Below are 19,934 nucleotides of genomic sequence, written 5' to 3' on the forward strand. Positions count from 1 at the left end.
GTTACCTGCCAAGCCCGGGCTGTACCTTGGACACCACTCCTGCTGAGGCTTTCAGGAATTGCTCCTCATCCTCCCTGGGGTATACCGTGGCTCTGGGCATTTTTTGCTCCAGTTCACCTGTAAAACACACAACTTAAGAAACTTAATACCTATCACTAATTTCAATACATTTTTTAGTACTTAATTGTTTTTTGTTGTGTTTACAGGCCAGGGAAGAGTTTCTTTGTTTTAAACGTTATTATACTTCTTTACATAAAACATGCCCATTGATAATATCTACACCAAACATTTACAGAGCTAACAGACTCGGGATAATATTGTCATTCTACCCAGAAAGTTGCAAGCATCAAAGTGCTGTTTTACTTGGAGATGTACCAGATGAGTTCCAGGGGCACTTATGCAACACAAAACCTTCCTGCTGATTTTTTTTTTTAAATTCTGTTCATGTGCAAGTGGGTTGTTCCCTACACCAACCGTTTTGTTTTTTTTTTCTTTGACTTGGGCATGTGCCGACAGATACCTAGACCAGAGCCAGCTAAATGTACATCGAAAACCTGCTCTGTGTAGCAAGACGTTCTGGTAAACATTATGACATTGATGCTCCACGGCCTTGCACCTTAGCACCGGCCATGTGGCTGCAAAGCCAGACAAGTTGCCACCATCTAACACAGCAGCTGCGCGGGCAGCACCAGCCACAGAGCAGCAGCTGGGCAAGGTGTCTCAGGGTTTTTCAGGGTTTTCAGCGGTGTCTTTTTATTGCTGAGACTGAGCAGCCACTCGAAATGTGTGTGAAATATGGGACTGCCCCAGGCAGACCCCACCAGGAGCAGCCCCTACCCGCAGCCCTGGGGTGCTCCCAGCCGCCGGCAGGAGCTGAAATCCGGGCTGGCGATGCCATCTAGTGGGAAAAACTGCTCAGAGGCCTGGCTCCTAGTGACAGCGGTGTCGTTTGGGAGGAGAAAGTTTGATGCTTCACTTCAAGGCCAAGAGCTTCCAGGTCAGCACAAACCAACCCTTTCACCAGGTTTTCCTGCTGTAGGAGTACACAGATGTTGGGCATCTTGCACAACTACACAGGTATTGCACAAGGCTGGGGGACACTGCAGTGGGCCTGGAAAAACATAAGGGACTTCAGTTATTCACCTGTGTGCACACCAGAGTGCTCTCCGGTGGGCCTGGGTAAGTGCAGCCTCTGCTCTCTTGGATGATCATACAGGTCTGCGTACTGCCTGAAAGCCTCAACTCACCTGCTCATATCATTTTTAAAATACTACAGAGACAGGGAACAGTAGCAACTACATCATTTAACTGCTGTAAAGCTAATGCTGCTAAGTTCACAACTGGTAACTGAAGCTTTGGCATTTCTTCTCATGAATAAGTGAATTCGTTTTCAGGCATTAGTGCCTCTTCAGATTAATTCTTCTTAGATGCAATATCTAGTGTGATGAGAGCAAAGGAGGTGAGAAAAATCTTAAGAAGGATTATTTCCTGAATATTTTCTGTCCTACCTGTAAAAGAGAAAGAGCAGCTGCAGCGTGAGATGGGTTTGGGTCAGCTTGCAGCCTTCAGCAGAACACAGCATTGGTTTCCCTTGCACTGCTCTTCTTTCTTCTTCAAAGAGCGAAGCCAGGTATGCACAGGGAGTTGCCACACTGCACAGGTGAATCTGCTGCAGAGACTTCAAGCCTCCTATATTGGGAAAGGAGGAGAGAGAGAAAACTGACTTTCTAAGCTAAAAAGAAAGGACAAACATTGGGAAATTTAGGAAACTGTTTTTGGCTTGTCTCATAAATACTTCTGGATTATTTTGTGCACAGCCTTTTGTAGCCAAGTGCAATATGCTGAATGCTAGCTGGGTAACAGCATGCTTCATGCTATGTCTTAAGAACAGCATGTATTTATTTACTTAATCAAATAACACTAGGGGTGAAGTTGCTCAGAAAAAAAACAAACCCACACAACAATTCTGCTAAAAGGAACCAAAATCTTAAATACATTCAGCATTCTGAGATTCATTTAGCCAGCTAGCTTCAAAAATAGAAAAAAAATTTGCTCATTTAGTTGAACTGTAGTGTTTATTTTTAAAAAGTACACAATTTTCAAATGCAAAAGAACATTCTCAATGTACTGTAATTGAGAAATTTTCTATTTCAGTCTCCAGGTGAAGCCCAAGCTACCTTCTCCAAAGGCTCTCTCCTAACTTCGGTTACCATGCCCCCATTTTACTGCTGTGTTTCATAACACAGGTATTCAGACTTCTTTTTACTGCTTTCACACCCCAGACTAAGGGTACACTGTCAATCATCACACAGATTAGTAATGCCACTGGGAGGAGAGAAGGGACAGATTCAGCAGAGTAGATAAAATATTACTTCTGCCAGTTGGTAATGATTGATTTAGCAATTTATACAAGAATACTTTGATTGCAATCTCCCAACTGATACAATTGTTAAAAAAGCTTGTCGGAAAGAACTCTGATCAGCACATTTTTCCTACTGGCTTGAGGTATTCCTCGTCCTTACACACACATCCCCACTTCTACCTACCCTAGCATTTGCCTTGTGAGCACCTGCAAGCTGAGACCAGCTATTTTATTTTGGGAGCAATTAACTAGCAGATATGAATACAAAAAAAAAAAAAACAAGCCTCAACATACCACCAGCCACACCACCTTGTTGCTTGAAGCACTGATGTCTCTGTTGCAATCACCTTGTGTTACCAAAGCAGCGATCACTCCCGACGAAGCGCTGTCTAAGCATTGTTCCTTGATGCTTTCAATACAGCAGAGCCTACGTATTCCCTCGCCAGGCAAAGTTCCTCTCACAAAAGATTAAGGGAAAAACAAGTGCCACTTGGGGGAAAAAAACAGTTTAACATGAGAAAGCGATAATGCAGAGGAGAGGCCACATCCTGCAGCCGCAGGCATGGAGACTCAGTACCGGGGCTGAACTTAACTCGTGATGCACACACATTTGTTAGAGAGTAACATCTGGTTTGTGCCAGACCTGCTCACACTTGGAAGTTCGCAGAGGGATGGATGAGTCAGAAGAGCTGAACAACTGTGAACTGACCAACTTGAAAAGAAGGGAGAAAACACCCTGATCCCTCACAGCAAAGCACAGAAAGCCACTTGAGAACAGGGGGTGACACGCTGCCGTTTTCAATATGACACTGCCATTTCAGGCTGTCACCCTCCTTTACAGCCTTAAACCATCCCTTTAACTTGGTGCTCCATAACCACATTTGTGTGCTTAGAAATGAGACAGGCAGGTGTGGAGCTGCCCCAGCATGGCTGTGGCTGCACCACAGTGCCCCAGGGCTCGGGCAGCCCTGGGACCCCTCGCTGCAGCCAGCTGAGGTGCACACATCTGTGCACAGCTGCACACACCACAGCACAGCCCTGCGCTCCAGGCCAGCAGAAGAGAGCTGCTTCTGCCAATACGATGGAACTGGTTTTGGTGTAAAAACCATTCTGAGGCCAGCACATCCCGTACTGCATCTCTCACGTACTAGATGAGAGATGTTCGAGACCAGGCGATTGCCTGCTCTGGAGAGCACATCTGCATCTAGATAAAGACTTAACACTGCAGCAGAGATCACTGGGTACTTTAAAACTCAGGGGTGCTCGCGCCAGGTACTACCCAGTAAGTGCTTTAGCTCACGACCACCCAGCCGCCCCTGCCCTCACCCCCGCATCAGGAGGCCAGGCCCTCGCTCCCTGCCTTCTGCCACACCACCGACATCCCCACCTCTGCTACCCACCTCGCAGCAGCTGCATTGCCCGAGAGCCAGTTCACTGCCCACCCTGCAAGCACCCTTCCCACCTTTTCTGTGCCATCCCCCCCACAAACCCCTAAACACCCCTGCCGTGTCCCTTTCCCAGGCTCACTAGCTTCCCCTCTTGTGAACCCCAGCTTTTCTTTACGCCTTTCTTTTTCACCCTTTCAAGTTCCATAACTCCTCTTGCTTCAAAGGAGGAATATCTCAAATCCCAAGGTAGTCAACAGGTTCTCCAAACTTCTGCAATTCAGAAGCAATTTCTGTTTTGCTTCTTTTTGTTGGAATTTTTTGGTGGGATGTAGTAGGGGAGATTTGAAGAACACTTACTGCAGACAGGGTCACAGTCCCTACATCTCTTTTCCTCCAAACATGCTAATACTCATGCTACAGTTGAGTTTCAGTCAGTACTAGTAATACTTAGAGGATCAGAAACTGGATTCATTTTTTAGGTTTAAACAAGTGCTCACTGTCCAGAACATTCTGGAGTTCAAATGTTCTCTATTTTCCAGATGCCCAGAGGTAGAAATACACAGCAGACTGTGGTCTTTGAATCTGGGATAAAACAAAATTCAGGCTATGAAAAAAAGACACCTTGTACTCTGAAAACAAATCCCAGTAGAAGAATTGGATTGTTTCTGACTGGAAACAATCATGTATGTTTATTTTGTCACCAGTTCAACCCCATATGGCTTTCCCATCTCTAGAATTCTGCTGTGTTCTGCCAAAGATCACTTGCAAGTATCTTGTGACAGTCTAACGGGAACATAAGTGCTGATACCACTAAACACCAGGACAGCTTTGCTGAGGTTGGAATGCGCCACAAGACACACCGCTTGTCTTGGAAGTCAGATTCCTGTACTGTCCCCAGGCATCCCATACTTGTCTTCTCTATCGCATCTGATCAGTTAAGTGCTGTATCTTAGTTACCTCTCACTTTTCAGCCACTAAATTCAGCCCAAAATTACAACTTGTACCCAATAATTTAGACCAAAAACTCCACTTTAAAGCACAGATCCCTCTTCCTATGGGACATAATTTGACTTTCCGTCAGAACTGTTAAAAATCAGGGTGGGGGGAAGAACGATGGGAGCAGCATGCGTTTCAACAAGAATAAGTGTTTACAACCAAAAGCAGTGAAACTTGGCAGAAGCCATCACAAGAGAATACAAGGAATCCCGTTCATTCTGCTCCAACTCACATTAACACTTAACCTTAGCGTGATTCAGAAACAAGCTAGATTAACACAGCCTGGTTTGTTAAGAGACCTCATCAATTTATACTGAAACAAGTATTTTGAATATGTACTAAACCTGCAAACTCACTGATCTTCCCCAGGAAAGCCTCCTCCTCCTTCACCCTCACCCTTCTCAAAACACAAAGATTCAAGGACCCGGTATTTCAACGTTCTTTAGACAGACCTTCAGAAGTGGTGCGACAGAGCTTTGCTTGCTCAAAATTCCACTTTGTGTCACTTATTGGAAAAGCCCAAAGTTCTTTTGTTCACCACATCATCAAGTAAGACTTTTCAGACCCTTTAAATAGGTTTTATTCAGAGCATTTTTGCCCAGTCTCTCTGCTATTGCACCTGGCATATTAAGCACTTTAAATCTCAGTTCATCATTTTGAAGTTAGTTTCATTTCATGATCTGCTTAAAACTGCTGTGATTAACTTACCTGACAGTCCTCGAAAACTTACAGCTAACGTTAGGAATTGTGCTTTCCTTCTTCAACCACAATACCTGCATTTGTTCATATTGCATAGTCTATGTATATGTATTTTCCTGAATGACTTGCTAAGGTTGTCCCCCCCCCCCCCCAAGAGTGGAAGATTTGCATTTAAAAGAAGCGATACCTCATATTTGTTTACCTAACATTACATTCTTTCATCACATAACTATAAATGCTAAGAATAGAGGAATATCAATGACAAGTACTCCCAAATCAGATCTCCTAAAAAGACACTGGGGAGAAAGATCAAATCTTTTACTGGAGGGAACAAACAAAATACACCCCCCGCCAAGTTGCCCTGTGCTCTCTCCTTTAGCAAAGCACATTTATATTGCTGATGTAATGCTTCCCTCTACTGTTTGTCCTAAGAAGTGCAGGCAACTCTTAACATTCTGAAGTCTGGTTAAACAGAGCCATGAAAAGATAGTTGGCAAAAATTCTGCTGGTTCATTTACTCCTTTATATATAAAAATACAAACTGAACTAAAAAGCTATAAAGTTAAACGTGTTTTATAAATACTGATTAAAGAGAAATAGTAGTTTTGATAAAATGTGAACTATCCATAAAAAATCTTTACAGCTCTTTTCTATACGTCACCTACGTGATTTTTGTTACTGAACTTAATAACAATGATGTTCATCTGATTTCTGCTAGGCAAGACCAGGCACACTGACACAATCCAGATTAAGTAAATGGGTGGAAGAAAGGGAGTTGGTTAAGTAGCCCTGACAGCAGCCTGATTTCAAAGTTATTGCAACTGTTACAGAAAGACAATCCCTCTTTCCTTCAGGGGAATATTCCTTCCCACAGACTTCCAGAAGCAAGCATCAGATTGAACAAACAAGTGAAGACAGCATTAGCAGTATGTAGGCACATGAACAACATTCACATCTTACCCACCCACACATCTTTTCTGCTCTGCTGCCTGGACCTTCTCCCCTCACTGGGGGCAGGTGACAACTGTGTAAGAGCAGCCACTAGTAAGTCTGCTTGTCTTACACTTCCTGATAGCAACGCTCAAGGGAGAAGAGAGGGCAATAGCAAGCAGTTCATCATGTTTTGAGCTAAAACACTAACTGTTGTTCAAATAGCTTTACAGTTTCCAAATTGTCTTGCTTGGAGATTGTCAATAATACTTGACATTATAACTTAACACAGGAACGAAGAACTGCATACCAAATGAACTTGAAGGTCTACAACGCTTGTCTAGTAAATAAAAAAAGGAAAACCAAAATGTGTTCCCCCCCCCCCCCCCCGAAGGAAAAAGCTTACAAACATTTATCACCACCTGCTAGAAGTCCAGAATTACCTTGTCCTGAATCAACATCGGTGGAAGATTCTATGACCAAAGATCACACTTCAAAAGTCTCATTTCTAAACTCTTTCCAGTATTTCTAGAAACTGAAATAGCTCTACATACAACATTGGATATACAGTTTTGTATCCTCTGAATATTCCTTTAAGGAAAAAAAATAATCCTTAAGTTGCAGGTAAAACCTAACAAATAAACTTAGTAAGTTTCATTTCGTTCATGAAAAATTAGAGGCACTGAGCAGAACTAACCCCACTTATCTCCCATCAAGTGTTACATGAAGGGTCAACCACAACATGCTAACATTCTCATGTAGTTACTTACAAACTATGAAAAAGTCAGCTTTAAACAGGTACAGCTTCAAAGACCAAAGGAATGTAACAGAAGATTTTAGAAAAGTAAGTACCAAAGCATTATCATGAAAGTAACTTGCTATGTGTCATGAAACATTTATGCATTTCATATAACTGATTTCAAGAAATGAATTCCACAGATACATTAAAACAGTCAAAACAGTGGTGGTCTTTATTTCCATCAGACAAGTTAACACTTCAACTAATATGAATTCATTTCACCATTTGTGAGATATGGAAATTAATGACTTAAAAAAGTGAGTTAACCCCCTTCCAAAAATATATTGGATAATACATAAGTCTGAATTTTACACTGTCCCTCTGATGAGCCCTTTACATTATGTGACATCACATACAGTTTTACAAGACAAAATAATTTATGGACTGGTTTTCAGCCTCTGATTTGTGAGCCTTCAAAGTGTCTAGGAAAAGCGAGTTCATACATGCCATGCACAATCAAGTACATAGATTTCAAAGTGGTCTCAATTCAACTGAAAAAGTCTAGAGAGGTCCACCAATGAAACCAATGTAGAAAATACTGCACTGGAATAAACACTCAAACCTTAGTGTTCGAGAGGAAAAGTTGGCATTAGCTTAAAAACTGAAAATACATTAGTGAATGATTTTCTAATTTTAGAAACTGGGCTTTGAATAATGCAGTTATCAGTTGTTTTCGATTATGATCAACTTAGAAACTGCACACTACAGAAAAGTCTTCAAATAAATTGAAACAATCTCCTCCCTTTGTCATCTAACACCAAGCATGTACGATACATAAACAACATCTGTACTATGGAACTCTCCATATAGATCAGAGATTTTCAAAAGAAACAATTTCATTTCAGTTTCAAGCCAATAATTAAAATTCTCCTTTGCATTGTTTACAATTCCCAATATAAAGGACAGCACTGCAAAACCAGTTAGCAGTCTGTTCCTGATCTTTAAAGTCAGGAGCACTGAAAATTTAGTGTTTAAACACACGCTCTCCCCCCAGGTTTTCTTGCTGTCTTGCCAAGCAGCTCATATTTTATTTTATTTTTTTTGGCAGGGTGAGGGAAAGCTGTTAAATAAAAGTGTGTCTCATCTAATGAGGAAAGGAAAGGCAACAAATCAATGACTAGTTTTCACAGTAAAATGCATCAGCTTTGTAGTTTCATTTGAAACCAAGAACAAATCATGAAACGTCATGAAAATAAGATAAAAATCTCCTAGAGTGATTACTAAATGAAGTTAAAATTACCGCACTAATCAGTAAACCCCAGAAGAAAAGCAGATGCCTAGTATCACAGGTCCTACATCAAACAGTATCCACTTTTTAAAATAATTCCATAAAATCTGTATGTTTGGCCACGTTGCACATTTTTCCCCTAAAAAATACAGTGTACAGAAAAAAAATCTCAGTATTCCCCATATGAATTTTGAAGTTAAGCTCAAAACCCAGAAGTTAGAGATCAGCTAAAAGGATTTTAAATTATTTACAAATCCAGCAGGTAGAACTATCGTAATGGCTTCATTTCCATCCTTGTAGTGGCTTCCGCTCTTATCCAGCAGCATCTGCAGTAAAAATCTCTTCAGACAGCTCCATCACTGATCATCTGTCATTTTAAGCAATTCTAGAAGAGCCCCAACAGCTCCAAAATAACCCTTTAAACAAGCAAAAACAAAAAAAAAAAAGGCCATCAAATTCCAAAATAAGACATACGCATGATCATGCAGAGCTTTCAGTTTTGGTAAGACAATTAAAAGACCTTTCTTACAAGATCAGCCCCACTGTGCCAAGTATTTGTTCTATCTGAATTATGATTTAATACAATATTGTTTAGGTCCAGCAGAGCATTGTATTATGAGAAATCTTGCACAGTTCTCTAAAACTGTCAAAAATTACAGAACCACTACAGTGATGGTGTGTTGAGGCAGTGCAGTTTCCATTCTGAACACAGCCATCTCACAGTGCCCTCAGAACTACTTGCCAAAATTCATTCTAGTTGAGGTTTATAGATAATGCCACACAGAACATAGTTGGTAGTAGGATCAAGAAGCACGTGTGATGTTTAGCAATAAACACCAAAAGATCAGTGGTCAAGCCACGGAGCTAATGAGGGATATTTTCAAATGAGTTCATAGTTAAATGGTATTTATGCAGAACTTGGTTTGTGCTTTCGCTTCAAAGCAATACCGTTGAGTTTCTCCCTTTTAACTTCATCAAAATAGTCAGGAACCACAAGATTTTTTTCCTTACAAATAAAAGAAAGTTCAACATATATTTCCTTACCTCATGTTCCAAAAACAGAGCTTTCAGCTGTCCCTTGGACCAATAATCCATAGCATATGCTAGCACCTTCATAGAAATCATATTAATTCTGAGAAAGTTTCCAACAAATACCACCTTGTCAATGTTCTGTAAAATTGAAAAGCAGACCAGCAAAAATTATATTCAGCTGCGTTATTTGTCCCATTCAACATATGCTTCTGTCTCCACTATAAGATTATATGGGTATTTTGGGTTACATTTAAATTCTCCAGACCAAAAAATCCCCAAATAATTTTAGTCACTGACCACTAAGTAGACATGTTGCAAAAAAATAAGACTTTGTTTTCTAGAGAGAGGCTTGTACCACAGATGGTGAATATTTGTTTAAAAGCTCAAAACCTTCCCAACAAACAGGATCCATTGTTTGTATATGACGTAGATGTGCTAGAGAATACAAGCGGAGAACCTCTGAAGGGTATCTGACGAGAACTACCTGAGAGAGTAATCGTCTTTCATTACTTATTATCTGAACTGTGGTTCCGTTTTCAAAAAGCAAGTGAACCATAGCCAACACGACACTTAACCCGTATCACACTCCTTTGTTTCAAAGCTCTCTAGAACTCAGCGTTTATAAAGAAACTCAAGTTTTCCAGACAATCGGTGCCACACTGTCAGTGAGAAAGCCACACCGTATCCTTACTTGTGTACACACCAGGGCTCGTTACCAACAGCTCTGGTACTTAATGCCGGTAGCTATTTTACCAGGCCCTGTTTCACCAGTTATGCACAAAAACGTCTACATGTGCATTCTGAGCTGGTGTGCTGCACGTGAGGCTCACTATACACTAGAACTGGTGTAGAAGATTCGGTAGGAGACCAAATCCTAGAGACATAAGCTCTTAGAGGAGTCCTGAGGGAACGTTAGAACACGTCCTCACAACCCTCTAGTGAAAATTCACAGCAAAAACCTGCTGAGAGCGGAGTTACCAAGCGCTGCCTCACTGGATTCATACGGCTCTGTGAGGCCTAGCACTCTGTTCTGCAGCAGTTATTTCACTATAAAGAGCGGTTTTGTAGTGTCCAATACTGTGCGTGTGACACACTATACAGAACACCTTCACTTGAAGGCTCAGTACCGGACAGTGCTGGTATCCAGATGCAGTCAGGTATTTATTCAGTCTCCAGTGACTTAAGAGTTTCATTTCTGATCATCCTTCTCAAATCAAACACAGCAAGACACAAACTTTAATTAAATAATGCAGGATTGTAGTCATCTATCCACTTAGACTCTGCAGACACATCAGCATGTATTCAATATGCTTTCCTAGCAAATTATGTTGCTGAAAATAAGAGCTTCTCAAGTTTCATAAGGCTGCTATTAAATATGGCCAAGGGGACTCTGCATCCTTTGACAAAGCAGTTCTAGCTCTGGAACTCATTGCTAACAAAGGAGGGATAAACACGTAACTAATTATTTTCCTGTAAGTCAATACCATGAAATTGATTAGAACCCTACATTTGAACTTCGTTCCCCAAATTTCTTTTTCCTGAACATAAACATGGAGCTACTCATATCTGAAATTCAAGCAAGCAATACTTAACACGGACTGTAAAAATTACTAAAACTTTAAATCTAAAAATAGTAATACCTACTAGAATAGCAGTGTCTGTCAGCACATAAGTTTTTTTTTTTATCAACTATTTTCCAACATTCCTTTGCTTGTCAAGGTTAAAAATTGTTAGTTCCCCAGATTTTGGAATTGAACAGAAAACAGCTTTAGCATTTCTTGGGGCTTTGAAAATGAAGGCATGCTATTTCATCTCTTAAGAGAGTCTTGCCTATTAACTTAGAATTGTTAACAGCTGAAATATTCAAAGCTGAAAGACAGAGGCCTTAAACCGATGAGGGTTGGTGATGAAATTCTTGCTTAAGCTAACCAAATTACAACATCATGGAAAAGACATGTACTCTTCCATCCTGGGGCTTTGCTAAATTGTTCAACTACCCTGCAGTAGAAAATTATACTACACCTTTAAACATAGCATATATACATTTGCCAATTCAATTGAACAGTGGAATCTATATCGATGCAACAAAAAACCATCTTGCGCATACTTTTGCAAGAAGGCTTGTTCAGATGCAGCTTCCATACTAGCAGAACATGTAAAGTATAAACGAGGGAGATTGGTTTCCTTTATGTAGTTCTGTTGTGCCTACAACAGACTGTTTCAAATGATGTGTAGCCAAATGGTTCCAGACTATGGAATTTTTCTACCCTACTGCCAACTTTGTGCAAGCAAACTTCGCTTTGAAGTTCTGCAGAACGAATATTTCATTTATTCCCCAGCCTCATTTTTTCTGCACATATGCAAGTGATTTTCAACACAATATTAAAGCTGCAATCACAAAAAAAATTATCAAAAAACTCACGCTTCAGGGCATAAATTGATTTTGTCAAAGTGAGCTTTACCATTACCCTAAATCTAATGCATACATTCCACAAAATAATATATCAAATTCAACTGGTTTTTAAGCACAGAGTTCTCACTCGGACATTTCATTCACCAGCCTTGTTGGAAGATACAGCTGTAACTCACAATGACAATTTATGTGTCTGGAGTATTTAACAGAATAGCAGCATTACTCCTTTCTTCAGGGCAAGCTATCTGGATAGTAGCTGACTTGCAATGATATCATGTTTGAAGGTTTTTTATTTTATTTATTTATTTTTACTAACATATAAAGCTACTAAATAAGGTTCTTCTCTAGAGCCACAGAATAATTTGTTTCTGAAATGCTGCAGAAATTCTGCTTTGACATTGTCTGGGACATGAAGAATACTTAACACAACAAGCCACATTCCTCCATAAAATGCTGTGGATCACATCCAGTTTAAATAAACCCGTCCGCGACAAAAAAAGTTAGCAACTTTTCCACAATGACTCAGAAGCATTAGTTGCATTAGTAGCCTATTTCCTCCTCTGAATGCATCGCATGTGGTTCCCTGCTGCAACTCTCCATGCTTTGATAGCCCTGTACAATGCTGCTTGAACTCCATGCCACAAGGCAACACTGTAAAGAAGCTGAAAGCAAAGAGAACACCGAAAGAGAATCATCGTGACTGAAAAAGTCAAATTGCCAAAAAAAAGTATGTAGTCACTTTTCACAATAAAGGGAGGTTATCTGTAGCATTTTATAGGAGCACAGAGACTTGTGCTGTTCAAAATATTTTAGAAGTGCTCTAGAAGGGAATATTAGCAACAAACATAACTCAACATACAAAGTTACTTGGGAGATTCAGAATAAAAAATGAACAGCACAGCAATGCTGAAGAGACTTCGTGATTGAGTCATAACATACTAGATGAAACTGAAATTTAAAAAGTTAAAAGGCACACATGGAAGGGGGAAAGAATTCAGTATTCAGACACAGGAATAGGCCACTACCGCTCAAGAAAGACTGAGGAGATTGTAGATGGTTTCTCAAAGGTAGGAGCTCACAAAAATCTAATGTTAAAACTGTTAGTAAAGGAACTGACTGCAAGATTTATCAGTATGCAATCACAATTCCATTGTACAACCACTTTCCAAATACTGCATGAAGATCTATCATTTCATCTCAAAAATCAGAACCTTAAAATATTAAAGAGGCAAAATGAAACACTGGAAAAGAACAACCATCTCTCCCATAGAGGAGAGATTAAGCATTAGGAATTTTTATATTTAAAAAAAATCAAGAGGGCAATATGACAGGCTTATAAAAAAACTACTGATGATTATTTGTCTGCTATTTCTCATAAAGTAAAAAATTAAATTGCACACAAAGTCATAAAGCAGCAGTTTAGGGGTTTATTTGGTGTTTTGTTTGATTTAAGAAAAAAACAACTTTTATTCTAAGCGGAGAATGTTGTAGAGCTAAAGTCATTAAAGCACCCAAAAAAATTTAGATCAGACAAAAGCAGTCAGTTACCAAATAATACTGAGGGATGCAATTTGCAGCTCACAAATCCCTGCTTATTTTTGTTTTGTTTAAAATTAAAGTCTGTCACAATACCTGATCTGTTAATAACAAAGAAGTAGTTAAGAGTATTAATTTGGATTAAAGGCACTGATATCTATCCAGTACAGTTCAAGAACGATTGGACTGCTCTAAGCATCAATCGTTCAAGGAGAGCTTTACAGTCAACTTTTCTCCCTTCTTCCCTACTTTCAAAGCTCAAAGTATCTTACACTTCGCACCACGGCATACATGATAAACCACAGGAATTAAGACACAGCATTAAATACATGCATATTTACCAAGCAATTACATACCTACTATACCAGCAATTTGTATTTTTGTATTCTGATAACCTTAGTAAGCTCTTTCTAAGGAATTTAAGCTTATAGTTAATATACCATCTTACCTCATTCAGTGCACACATGCGAGCAATAGAACCTATGTTGTTGGTGATTGTAACCAAAGTAGCTCTGGCCAAGTCCTCTTTGCTGATGGAATCCCTCTTCTCTTTACTCATCATATGGCCAAAGCTGTGTGAGGAAAATCATTCCTTTTAATGAGGTATTCAAGAGTGCTGAAAGCCCTTAGAAAGGTATTAAATTAAATAATTAATTTTGTTTGGATTTGACATCCATCAACTTTAGACATAATGAAATATGGGAGAAGTAATCACATTGGAAAGACAAAGCAATGAGCAAACACACTTCTTTTAAAATAATTTAATGGAAGCAAGCTACCTAAAGCATTGCTTATACCTGCGTAGAAAAAAAATAGAGTAAGAAGTAGGTGAGAGATCTAAGTACAAAGCACATGATCCATTCAGAGTGACAGTCCCACATGGACACACTGCATCATTACGCATGCAGTTCAGCATGCACACTAAGTTTCCCAGAACTCCTTAGAAACAGCTCAAAGCATACCTTGAGGCTACAGCAGACCCTTGAAGGCCAAACCGCTCATAGTCTCCACCGTAAATATCTTTCACCAGTTTATCCACATTGGTGCTGTCTCCTTTTGCAGCCATTTCTAGTGCTTCTTCGAAGGTCTCGCAGCCAGTCAGCAAGCAGCAGAGGCCCAGGAAGGTTCCTCCTCCGAGACTAGAAAAGCACACTTCCTTCAGAACAGCAGCTGGGACCAGCTTTTACCACAGATCTTCAGACTCCTGTTTTCAAAGTGCTCTGCACAGCTACTAACTATAGTCTTGCAACTCCTCTTGGAGAAGTGAGGAAAAATACCCCCCAGGCTGAGTTTAATACACCTGCATGGTTTTCAACTCAACTACTCGTCAGTTCTTCATATTTAAACAGGAGAAATCATGCTAAAGAAAGTGTTAGCTGAGAACGTGGCCCAATGCAACTTTGCTGATGCCAGTTTGCTATTGGTAGCGCTCAACCAAGTTTTCTTTGGGTAAGAATAAGCAGCCAGCCAGATCACCTGAGTCAGCAATAAAAGAATAAATGGCAATCAACACTATCTATGCAGGGGCAAGCAGCTAAGATGCATCTTGTCCCCCTAGGCAATGGCAGGAAATAGTCTGGTTGGTTCCTGTTCAAAGCAAGGCTGGCAGCACCCCTCCATGTCTGTCTCAGCCCTCCGTAGATCTCTAAACAAGGAGCAGTCATTTTTCTTGAAAACCTTGCACATATTTACTCAGTATCCAAGTACATGTAACAAGTTACTAACGCATTCATTAGAATTCTGTTAAGACTGCAGAGTCCAAAGTAGACATGAACTTCAACTTACTAACCTCTACATCCTTCCTTAACTTTCCCAAAGATTAAGGAAGAGTAACTTATTTGCACAGATGGCAGTCACACTGATTGGAGCCACAATAAACAAGACCAATGAGATGCTGCATTTGCACTTCACAAAAAAACACAGCAGGTTAGACAGGAACACTGCTCAGATGGTGGCGTTCAATTATGAGGAAAGCTTTTCAGAACACATCTAGTAGTGCAGTAATATATTTAATATCTGAACAGGAGGAAGCCCACGAGACAATATTGATTTCATCATCGCTAACAAGTCAACAACCCACTGCAGTCATGTTTTTCCCTCTGTAATGTAAACGATCAGAAGTAGATCTACAGATATTGAAAGGACTGTGCTTGAAAAAAAAAGCCACTAGAATGGCAAGAAAACCAAAGCCTCCCCTAAGATCAACTTTGTTCATTTGTACCGTATACAGAAGAATGGCTCATGTGTACAATTATGATATTAATATATACTTTAGATAAGACAATGGAAGACAGACACGCAGTCATTTACAGTGTGTATGAAAAACTTCATTAATATGTACCATGCATTGAAGAACAGAATGCAGCTTTGGAACAGACCATAGCAAATCCTAAGAGTTTCTTTGGTTGTTGCTTTGGAAGTGGACTTGGGGGCGGGGAGGAATGGATATATATATATACTTCTAATTTGTTTTAAAGGTCACAAGATTACTAATATGAAATATATCAATTTAGCTTGTACATATGAGTGAAGAGTGCATAGATACATATGTATTTTCAATACTACCTGGAAGCTTCAATACTACCTGGAAGCATGCCCATCTGGACTAAAGTAGTTCCCCACAAGTAAATACTTTCTGTGGCCACATCACAGTTTACAATATGAGTAAACTTAAGCATGCCTCAGGCTACTGCGGCCTTAACAGCAAAATTTTGCATCCGCAACACTGAACTCCCAAGCTCTTAAACAGAGCAGTCACATTTAAAATTTTTTCCCCCTTTTATTTAACAGAGGCCAGAGTCCATTCCAACTCAGCTGTACCCTACAAATTGCTTCAGAGAACACCAGCTGACACAGGCAGAAATCATGCTGAGAATCAAGTAAGAATACAGACAGTCAAGTTCTAGTCTTTACATGCGGCCATTCATTGATTTACTAGCACAGTCCAAAGACTACTGCAATCAGTAAGGAAACAAGACATCTAATAAGACTCCCCTGCCAAAATCCAGTGGTAGCAGGTAATACTATAAAGTTTTCCTGTATCCTGGATACACATCCTAATTATTAAGCAAGACATTTTTGTTTGGCCCAAACGTTTTTACTTTACTGCTCTGGCTATTCTAGTGGATCAAAGCGTAGGGAAGAGAACATTTATTTATTGGAACAGGTCTATTTTGGTAACTCACAGCAAGAGATAGGAAGTAGGTGAGAACACCAAGGAGAGATTAAAGCAGCTCTGAAGCTGAATGAACAAGCGATTTCACTGACCTACGCCCTCCTCTGAAGAAATCCTGGGATATTTCCAGCCTTGCTACTAGTGAGTTTTTTAAAGAAATGGGAAGATAAGAATAATTTGAAGCTGCACCTATAGTCGCTGTCTGCTTTTATCTGTTCAAATATTAAGAAAAAAATATAGAGAATTAAATTTACCTGGATCCTGTGACTCTCTTATAGTTGTCCTTTGAGTATACAGCTAGGATACTGACCCCTGAGCCTATGTTAACCAGCAGCATAGGATATGGATTATCAAGGCAGTAAGGCTTTTTCTGGCATTGTTCAGGATTTGTAGGATTTTCAAAATAATAGCACTCTGGTTGGCCATTGAAACCAACAGAATCAACATAAAGCAGGCCCTGGATCAAACAGTCCAATTCATCCAGCTTGTGGAGTTGTAGATCAGCAATCTGGAATAGAACAAGAAATTAAATATTTCTTAGTATAGTACAACACTGAGAAGGACAAAAGGCGCTGCTGAAGCACTTCCATCAATTTAACAGTAATGTATTATGCTACTCAAACAGTACAAAGATCTGTCCGAGCATGAGGTCCAAAATACAAGGAGTTCGCTTTCTGCCTGACAATGGGTACCTCCCAAAACAAGGTGCTATGCAGCACTGTCCTTCAGTTCCTTTGCCTTTTGGATAATCCATGCTCTGCAAGCAGTCCAGGAAAAAATTTCCTCCCCGACAGCAGTCTGCAGCAATAAATTTTTCCTCTCATCCCCATCCCATGAGGACTGTGCTCTGCAGTTTTGGGACAGTATCTGACATGTGGGCAAAGTAGCACTTGTCAGGATGCCCAGTGCTTTAACTCATCATCCATCTACATCTCCCAGCAATTTAACAAAACATTTGGCAGAAGCAGCAAGGTCAAGAAACTGCATTTAAAGTACCAGATAATTCAAGCTTTATAAAGTGCACATTCGTATGTTAATACCCATTAAAAATGCAGTGGATTATACTTAAAGACTTGCCTTTTTTTTTTCAAGTGTATTTCTCCAGTAATGAGAGTTGTTTCTTTAAATTACAATCAGTGTTTTAAAATGCCTCATAAAAAAAAAAAAACAGGTTTTTCATCAAACACTGAGAATACTATCTAAAAACCAAAAATATCCTCAGGCCCATGCCCCCATCATAATATTTGTAGAAAAAAATAACTGTAGCAGAAGGCAGAAAAACAAGTGTAAGAGCTTAAAAAGCATATTCTTTTGGATCTTACAGGTCACCCATTACTGTACTTAAGCAGACACCTACTTATCATAGCACTCTGTTTACTAGAGTTAGAAATCCCACTCCTTTCTAGAAACAGGATACAGTGATAATCTGTAGAAAAACTCCTTTCCAAATGACATTGAATTCAAACGTGTAAGGAGAAGGAAGAAAATATAGAAAAGTCTCACATGCAAATCCTGAGGTCTCTTGCATCCTCACACCAGCACAGTAGGTCTTATCTACTCCACTTGTACCAGAAAAAGCAGCAGGGTATTAAGAACAAAAGGGAGCTATTCAGCTCAGAGCAGGTTGTCAAACATTTGCATATTGCAGGATGTTTTTATAACAGCTAATAGATAAGATTCATGGGGCTACCTACCTCCTATTTTTAATTCTGGAAGATATATTCAATCACTACAAAGAGAAGCTATTTCTGTGGAACAGGCACGGCCAATAGGTTACATTCTTTTGAGCTATTTAAATCTCTCCCCTTAAGTTTTCTCTGCTCTTACATTGCTTTAACTAGCCTGAACTGAAAGCTGCCCTACTGTTTGGGTCTGCCCTCACTTTATGCTTGCTAGCCCTCAAATCCTGCAACTATAGAAAAGTATTTCTACAAAAAACAAAACCAAGCAAACTCAAAGACCTCAGTATAAATACAGCTATTCATAGGACAACAGACACAGGTGGGGATCACTTCTTTTTCTTTCAGCATTTCCTCCTGCAATTTTACAATCCCTTCATATGCTTCCCTTGGTTACCACGCGGTTATACAAGTTACAGCTACAGAAAAGCATTATAAGTCTTGAACCATTTGCCCAGCAAATAAAAGGAGTAAGCACAAACTGGGGGAGAAAATTAAAGAAGCATTACAAAAAAAAAATCTTAAGGCTGTCTTTGCAAATACCTTGGATTTCAGCTATTTCTTGCTATTAGACTGAGAGAAACAACTCCAAGAGACATACAGTGCAAGGGACTACCAGTTAACAACTCATGCACTCTCTCTCACAATGTTGTATGGAGCTCACTAAGGCATTAATAGAGGATTTATTTGTTCTATTTGAACCAGTAAGCGTTGCACTAGCTTGTCAAAACAGACAACTGTATACCAGCCATATTTCTCTAGGTAAAGTACTCTGGAGTTTCATAGTCCTCATTTTACTGTATGAACTAGAAGCAGCATGACAAGACATGATCCAGCCGTATCATACATAAACATGCTATGAAACAGAAGCCTGCAACACAAAGAAGAGTCATTAGTGGATGTATGGATGGCCCTTATTGTCAAAATCTCTGGTCATCCTGTAGGCCAAATAACCAGCCACAAGCTGCTTTTGTCTCACCAGTATTACACTTCAATAAATACATAATCTTAAGTACTTGCAAAACACGAGCAATACAAATCTAAGAGAAAAAACACTTCTGGCATGAGTGCAGAAAGACAAAATGCTTGTTTCTACCAGCTCTCCAGCCAGCACAGCACTTTTATAAGGACAGAACAAAAGCAAGTAATCAGGGGCTTCTTTCAAGCACTGAGCACAGAAGTCTTATTAGGTCCAACCTTCCACATATAAAAGCCACGTTAAGATTTACTCTGCTTTTTATGGTTCTGTGCTATATTTAACAGCTGATATACTGCAAGCAGAAAAGACTTACGCTGCTTTCTTTCATGTATGATATTCATAGCAGACTGAAAAACTGTTTTCCTGAACTGTTACAGCAGTCTGTTTCTCATTTTTGGAAGGAGCAAGACTGGCATCAGTATTCCACGCAGCCTGCCTGCATTGAGCAACCTGCAAGCTCTTCACCCTCACATCTCAGGCTCTGGGCAGCCCAGCAAGCTATTTTTTTTTCCCTAAGCACAAATTAGGGCACAGTTGCAAGAAATACTGTAACCCAGCCTCACACAAGAAGCCAGGATGGGCCAGGGCCACAAACCCTTCCCAGTCCCTTTCACTGTATATAAAACTGCTTTTTCCTCTATTCATTCTCTGCTCACAGTGACTGAAGCAGCTCGACTGCATCACAAAATAGATGTGCTTGAAAACATCGTAACTAATG

At 39.9% G+C, this 19,934-nt stretch overlaps 2 protein-coding genes across 6 annotated transcripts in view; both read right to left on the bottom strand.

Moving 5' to 3' along the window:
- Positions 1-3,865, bottom strand: part of SLC16A12 (solute carrier family 16 member 12) — a 41,261-nt gene extending 37,396 nt beyond the window's left edge. Inside the window, exons 1-3 of one of the 2 annotated variants that reach the window (XM_083843977.1) lie at positions 2,657-3,865; positions 1,509-1,689; positions 6-117 (exon numbers count right to left, since the gene is read on the bottom strand). The gene's annotated coding sequence lies outside the window, so the exon portion shown is untranslated. Of the gene's footprint in view, positions 1-5; positions 118-1,508 lie in introns of both variants that reach the window. The other variant, XM_083843976.1, reaches the window with a different exon arrangement.
- A 3,454-nt stretch (positions 3,866-7,319) lies between these two features.
- Positions 7,320-19,934, bottom strand: part of PANK1 (pantothenate kinase 1) — a 35,098-nt gene continuing 22,483 nt past the window's right edge. For all 4 annotated transcript variants that reach the window (XM_083844168.1, XM_083844166.1, XM_083844167.1 and 1 more), the window contains 5 exons: positions 16,813-17,066; positions 14,346-14,522; positions 13,832-13,955; positions 9,447-9,572; positions 7,320-8,818 (listed from right to left, as the gene is read on the bottom strand). In XM_083844168.1, the coding sequence (XP_083700294.1) occupies positions 8,759-8,818; positions 9,447-9,572; positions 13,832-13,955; positions 14,346-14,522; positions 16,813-17,066 (741 nt within the window). In that variant the 3' untranslated portion in view covers positions 7,320-8,758. The remainder of the gene's footprint in view (positions 8,819-9,446; positions 9,573-13,831; positions 13,956-14,345; positions 14,523-16,812; positions 17,067-19,934) is intronic.

The sequence above is a fragment of the Anser anser genome (assembly GCF_964211835.1).
Source record: "Anser anser genome assembly, chromosome: 7".
In the NCBI taxonomy this organism is placed as follows: Eukaryota; Metazoa; Chordata; class Aves; order Anseriformes; family Anatidae; genus Anser; species Anser anser.